A 7,563-nucleotide genomic window follows, 5' to 3' on the forward strand; every position below is an offset into this window, starting at 1 on the left:
CTAACCTAAAGCATTTACCATTTACCAATCACCACAAAATTAACCAAAAAACTAAAATACTTAAATACTACTAATTGAAGCTGCCAGTTGGAAATTAGAATCAAGACAAGTAGAACTTAGGTCTTAGAAGTAGGCAGTAGCCAAGTAGGAACAGTCGAACAGAACAAACTTACAGAAAAGAGGCGAGACTCACTCGAGAGCACACAGCCACACACACTCACAGTCCACAGACATAGTCGGCAGTCGTAGGCTCTCGCCCTCTCGGCGCTCGCAGTCGGCACTCGGCAGTCGCAGCCTCGCAGGTCGCAGCCTCGCGGCTCTCACCGTCCGCCATAGCGCCACTGGATCTGGTCCCGTCCGGCCACTGGATGAAGAACAGAAGAAGAAGAAGAGAAGAAGAAGAACTGAAGGAGCTCGTATGCGGTAATCGATTTCGATTCGGTATGCGGATGTCTTCACACTCACACGAATCACACTTCACTCTTCACAGGCTCACAGCTTCACTCGTTTCTGATTCAAAGGGGCCTCTTATCTCTTGTTGTTGGGGGCCCAATTACATCTAAAAAAAAATACAAGTAAAAAAAAAACTTTTGGGCTTTCCTATCTAATTTTTGTTGGGGGCCCAGGACCCCAACCACCTTCTCCTGCATCCGCCCCTGTAAGGTTCTACCACTACAAACAGGGGCGGATCCAACCTTTAAGCACCGGGGGAAAAACCCCCAGTCAAAAACCAAAAATTTTTGTTGACTAGTTTAAATTTTATATTTTCACCCTCATCTTACATGGTTTTCCCCCAGTCCCACATGATCATATACTTCCCTCCCCAAATCCCATCAATTTCCTGGATCCACCACCGACTACAAATGTTCTAAAAACCCATTTTTTGTTTATAAAAAGATACATTTGATTCACATATAGTAATTTGTTTGCACTAAAAAACTAGTTAGTAATAGCACGTTGTTTACTAGATAGAGTGGTTTTTACACATAAATATGCATTAAATTGTGATTTTGTAACCCGCAAGACACCACAATTGAATTTTCAAAAATAAAATAGAAATCGGGCGCTAAAACCCAAGCATCAAAACCAGATTTGAAATCGAATTCAATAATCAAACTCTGCATTCAACACCCAAATCTTTTCTCCCCCAAACCGGAAAAATCTTTCCAAATGGGTTGTGTTTCATCGCATTTGCTGAATCATGATGATGATTTCACCCAAATCGGTACCTCCGCCTTCAGCCACCATATCGTCTCTCTCACCTCCACCACTTACGGCCTCTTGACCCTCGACCCATCATCTTCTCCGACAACCGTGCCTCCTACTCCGCCACCACGCTTCACCCTCGGCTCAATCTTCCCCAGCCCGCTCTCTGAACCGAGATCCGACCCACCGCCTGAAGTCATCAACTCATGGGAACTCATGGCTGGTCTCGATTCCACCACCGAAAGCTTCCGTTTCTCGCCACAACCCTCTAAACCATCCCCATTCAGATACGCCCTTCTCGATAAAGAAAACCTAAACCCCGCTACAGAAAACTCAAACCCTAAACACAAAAACCCGATCTCTATAAAACCCATGCCGACAAAACCCGTTTTCCTAAATGGGTTTGAAGAGATATGCCCGCCGAAGGGAGAGAACAAGATAGTGATCTACACGACGACATTGAGAGGGGTACGTAGGACGTTTGAGGCCTGTAATGCCGTCAGGGCGGTGCTCGAGGGATTTGGGGTGTTTTTTTGCGAGAGAGATATATCAATGGATCGAGGTTTTAGGGATGAACTTTGGGAGCTAATGAAGGGGAAAGATAAGCAAGAATTGGTGCCACCAAGAGTGTTTGTAAAGGGGAGGTATGTGGGTGGAGCTGATGAGGTTTTGAAGATAGTAGAAGATGGGTTTTTGGGGCATTTACTTGAAGGTTTGCCTAAATTGAAACCTGGGTATGTATGTGACGTTTGTGGTGGTGTAAGATTCTTGCCATGTTTAACCTGTAATGGAAGTTGTAAGATGTTGATGGTTTTGAAGAAAGAGATGGATGGAAAACAATTGGGAACGACTGTGACTGTGAAATGTTCTGATTGTAATGAGAATGGACTGGTCCGTTGTTCCATTTGTAGTTGATCTTGATCCATCATCCAATTCTGGTTTGTATTTCATATTTATCCTTTCTTTTTTAGGTTAACAATCTATAAATAAATTCAAGATAGTATCTTGTGAACATGTAACTAGTGGGAAATCTAACCAAACTATCATACTTGCACCTATTTGCCTCGAATTGGTTGGTTTTCTTGTAGTTCTGCGTTTTAATTTGCAGTTCTCTTATAGTTTTAGAGCTTCGTTAGAGTCCCATATCATCGTTAAGTCCCATATCAGTTAGATTTGATCATTTCATATAGATATATATGTTAGAACTTCTTTTCATGCCATGCCTTTTTAAAGAGTAATATGGTGGGTTCCACGTATTCCTACGTTATCAGAGCCTCTAGGGGCTCGCCTCTTTAGGGAAATATGTACTCGCCTGGCCCACTAACCCGTTTAGCATCCTCTCAAAAACACTAGTACAGTCTGTGTCCGTCTTGACTCCATTGGAGGGGAGGGGGTGTTAGAGTGTTACATCGGCTAGATTTGAGCCATTTTTCTCAATATAGGTTGGAACCTCCCTTTTCTCTTCAAATACTCTTTTGGAGAGTAAATCTGCGGTTACACATATTTTCTCATGGTATCAACCCTCACGTGTCTTGTCTCTCTTGACACTCGAATTAATCTGTACTCTCTAGCTCTCTCACCCATCTAGGCCCCTTTCGACATACAACCTGTGGCCGTTTAGCCTCTATTGGAGGGGGCGTATTAGAGTCTTACATTGGCTAGACTTTACCATTTCACCTCAACATATGTTAGAGCTTCTCTTCTCAAGGGCCTATTTTGGAGAGTAATTTGATGGGTTTTACATATTCTCAACTTCATTTAGCATCTGCAAACTGTTTTAGAAGTATGGTTGTCCTGAATTTGCTGCAAAGGTACTGGAAGTTTGGAACTTTAGAAGAGCCCTTCTCTGGCTATCTTTGAGAACCTTTTGTGTTCTTGATTGATGAGAAGTGGTTACAGGAGATTCAAAAAGGTGTTTGAATCCTACTATCTGATTGTAAACCAGTCAAAATTGTGCATTTCCCTCTTGGAGTTGACAATCTAACTGAGGCCTTTTGATCTACCGTCTCTTTGAAGTTCTTTTATGGTTTTCTTTTCATAGTTGTAATGGAGAAAATGGTATTGTGACCAAAGCACCACTGTGAAAAACCAGTTTGAACCCCTTCAAGTTTACTGGGAATTTATCCAGCTGTTCTTGAGGGTTTGTTGGGATTAGTCTGAGGCGCGACTAGCAAGTAGGAGTGCTCAAAAACCCGACCATATCAATCAACCCAACCCGAAGCAATCCGATGTCTAATTGAGTTGTAAAATTGTCAAACCGTAGGTATTGGGTTACTGTTATTTGAACTTAACCCGATGAATCCGATATTCTTTTATTTCTTGGATTTAATATGATTGTTGAAATTTCTTTTAATATATACATTAGACAATTACACTATCATGTATGCTTTTCATATAGACATATTTTCAATCTATTCACATCTCTATATAACTCATTCGTATATATGTTCAGTAACTGTATACATATATATGTAAATTGAGAAAATTAACTGAATGCGATATACGTAAGAAATACGGATAAGTTGTATCAAATGGTTGATGATGGAAAAAAGATTAAAGTGTATATAAATGACTCAATTAGCGATTAAAAAAAGATTAAAAAAATCTTTTTGAGCTTATATAAATGACTCAATTAGCGATTTTAAAGTGTATTTCATAATATATTATCAAAAAAAATCTTCAAACACGATTTTTACATTTAAACTTTATTTTTGGGAAAAAAAGATGTGACTGATTTGCACCCGGCCCGAGACCAGGACTGGTTCTAAGAACTGGGCTTTTTCCATGGAGATCAAGTTAGGAGTTTTTGGTCAAGACCGGTTACATTGGGACTGTTTACAAAATAAAAATCTCGAAACGAGAGCGATTTAGACTCAATCTAGCTCAGTGTAGCCTCAGATTTTGGCCATCTCTACTTTGAGGTAATGTTTTTGTTACATGATTGGTCGCTTTCACTATCATGTGACCCTTTTATGTAGTTATTTTGGTCAAATCACTTGAATGTGATTTGACATCTTAAAGAAAGAGTAAACTACAAATCTAGTCCATGTTTTGTCCTTATAATTTTGAAATTACAAGATAACTTTTTACATATAAACCTTTGGATTTGGTCTTTTCTAATGGTTGCTAAAAAATTCCATTAAATGTGGAACATTTTTGTTCTTTTATCAATTTTTTTTTTGTATTTTATACAATAAAAAACAATAGGGACCAAGATCATAAAATTGATTTTGATCAGGAAAATGACAGAAAAATAAAAAATCGATAAAAAGACAGAAATGTCTCGCATTTAGCAAGATATTTAACTATTGTTAGAGGGAGGAATCAAATCAAAAGGTTTTTGTTGACCACAATGGTCATCTTGTAATTTCTAAACTGCAGAGACGAAAAATGTTATTTTTGACAAACTATAAGGACTAAATTTGTAGTTTACATTTAAAAAACAAAATAAAATCCTCTGTCACGGGATTTAATTTATTCGTTAATGGAACCTTCATCTTCTCCGTTTTCTTTCTCAATGTCTCGTTTTTTTTTTACATTTTCAATAAGAATTAGTTATCATTCAAGTACGACAAATATTATGAACATATATCGTTAAATGTATAAATTTATTCCAAAAATTTGTGATGTAATACTTATGTTCTTACATTAAAACCCTAGATCAAACTGTAAATCAAAATAAAATAAATACCAAAAAACAAAATCTCTAAAATCAATCTCTCCTTGCTGTGTTGCATATGACCCTAAAATCAATCCCAGCAAACCCTTAATCCTAGTAGCAACACAGTGGTTAGTAGTCAGTTGATCAGATCACCAAAGTAGTCGTTGTCATGGAGCAGGTGGTCGTTGTCGAGCTTCATCATCAAGGACCAACTTGCAAATAAATTGATTCGTCTCCCTGTGGTCACTAGGCTTGATTCACTGAATTCTCTTTTCCTCAATCGACAATTTTTTTTCACGATTTGTTTGATTGCTGTCGTTTGGTTAAAATCACATAGATAAAAAGATAATGAAGAAACCATTGGGCATATTTCTCTTTTTTGTTTTTGTCTTGCTATTTAAAGAGCTATGCGCTTCTCAATAAAGTATCAAAGTATTTTGATCAATTATGAGTTTTTTTTAAGTATATAATATTTATATACGGCAAATGCAACAAATAAACTTATAATATTTATATACGGCAAATGCAACAAATAAACTTACACATCCTCCTCACATTTGGTGAGGTTTGAACCCTTGACTTCCTAGGAGGCCAAGGACTATGATATCACTAGGCCAAAAGTCATTTGGTAATTATGAGTCTTTGTGTTTGCTTAATTCAACATAAATGGGTTAAGACTTTCGGGTCAGGTAGAGCAAGGTTGTAGATTTGGTTCGAAGGGGCTAATAACATTGCAAAACACTATAATGTTAATGGTTAACATGTGTATGCTTATTTAATACTTGTAAGATTTAACGTTAATCGATCTCATTTCAATGCAGCTTTTAGATAATACCATTTCCGACAAAATTTCCAAAACGAAAAACTGAAAATTTTGGAAATTTTAGGTGAACTTTCTGCTCTAACAGATTTTTCTTAACTTTCTTTAAAATGAATAAAGTAAGAAAGAAATATTAAAAATAAATGTTTATGAGAGAAATAATATTTTATTAGATGTTTGAAATATTTAATAATATAATTAATGTTATAATCTCTAAAATAAAGAATCTGTTAAAATTGATTGTAGATTTTTCTAATGATTGAATTTTTGAAGAGTCTGTTGTTGATTATAAAACCAAACTGGAAGGAAATTAGAAAAACCCTGAGGTATTTCACAAAAAAAAATATATATATACATTGTTTTCATTTACTTTTGGTTGATTTTATGAATATCATTTTTCTTTCGATACGAACAATTGGAGATGAAGATTCATGGTTAAAGAGCTATCAATCAAGATTGTCCCAAACTTGAAAACTTAGATGTAGCGTAATTTGTTAGATATTGGAAACATGATATGAAATTACTTGGATAATTCAAGGATCGTGTATAAAGCACTTACCAAAATCTGTGATTTTCGACCCTATTGCCTGGGATATCATAAAATCAGATTTGGGATAATCCAAGAACAACAATATGGATTTCAGACAAAATCCAAGATCACAAACACATAATTCCTTGCTTGTTTATGTACCTTAAGAAACAAAAATCCGGCAGAGTAACAGTATGCACGAAGATCGTTCCTCTGCCCCTTGGACCCCCCCCCCCCCCAAGGAGATTCCCCTTGGAACCCACCAAGGGCGCTGCCCCTGGACCCATGCGTTCCCGAGATCAACTTAACTTATCCGAGCGTGCACTCCGCATCTCCAGACTTGAATTACAAATAAGTTTAATTTCGGCTATCATACTAAATGGCTTGATGACACTAAAATCACAAACATAATTCAATTAAAACTGAATTTTTATACATATGTTTCAAATTTAAACTGCAAAAGTATAAAAAAACTCGTTGGAATGTTAATTTGTTGACTTTTAATATTTAATTAATGATAAATTTATATGGATTTAGATGCTTGTGACTCTGTGAATCGATTAATAATACGTACATTTGTATCTCTATATCAAGGATGGTTGGTTTTGATATGGATAGATTATGCTTAGAGTTGGATTAATTTCATGAATACATTTGTTACATAATTTGATTTGAATTGAACAAATATGTGAAATCAATTTAATTACCGAGTTAGTAACTAAAAGTGCGATTTTGACATTTTACTGTTTTTAATAAAGTTTTATTTTTATCCGGTTGTTGTTAGTCGATACGATTTTTAAACTCCAAATGTTTTGAAATAATGAGATTTTGTCATATGGATTGCTCACTACGAAGAAGAAAAATGTTCTATTTATACATACCTTTAATCTAAAAACATGTACTGTAACACCCATGATTTTTAGAAGCCTTCTTTTGGGTTTACGATGTTTGTTTGACCATTAGAAAGGAATTTTGATAATGTTTTTATATAAATATAATACTAGAACTCTTGAGGATCGGATTGGGCGCGAAAAACGGAAGAAAAACGCAAAAATGGAGCCCCTGCGACTTGGCTTGCGACCTTGGGTCATGGCCCAGGCCGCACATATTGGAGGCAAGGAAGGTGAGGCGCGCGACTTGCCACGTGACCTGAGGACGCAGGCAAGGTCACATGATGCAAGTCTGCAACTTAAATTCGAGATTTTTGGGGTTTTCTACATTTTTCAATAACCCCTTCATCTCTTACCCGATTTTGGTGATTCTTGAAGCCAAAGACTCGATTTTTGAAACTTTTCAAGAAGTGATCAAAGTGGATTAAAGTTCTTGGTAGATTCAAGGGTATTTGAT

At 36.5% G+C, this 7,563-nt stretch overlaps 1 protein-coding gene across 1 annotated transcript; it reads left to right on the top strand.

Annotated features, from left to right (window-relative positions):
• The first annotated feature begins 1,104 nt into the window (after positions 1-1,104).
• Positions 1,105-2,253, top strand: LOC112499616 (uncharacterized protein At5g39865-like). Its single transcript, XM_025102926.1, has one exon. The coding sequence runs from the start codon at positions 1,171-1,173 to the stop codon at positions 2,119-2,121; it is 951 nt and encodes a 316-aa protein (XP_024958694.1). The 5' UTR covers positions 1,105-1,170; the 3' UTR covers positions 2,122-2,253.
• Positions 2,254-7,563: the final 5,310 nt, after the last annotated feature.

The sequence above is a fragment of the Cynara cardunculus genome, assembly GCF_001531365.2.
Source record: "Cynara cardunculus var. scolymus isolate 2C chromosome LG 16, CcrdV1, whole genome shotgun sequence".
In the NCBI taxonomy this organism is placed as follows: domain Eukaryota; kingdom Viridiplantae; phylum Streptophyta; class Magnoliopsida; order Asterales; family Asteraceae; genus Cynara; species Cynara cardunculus.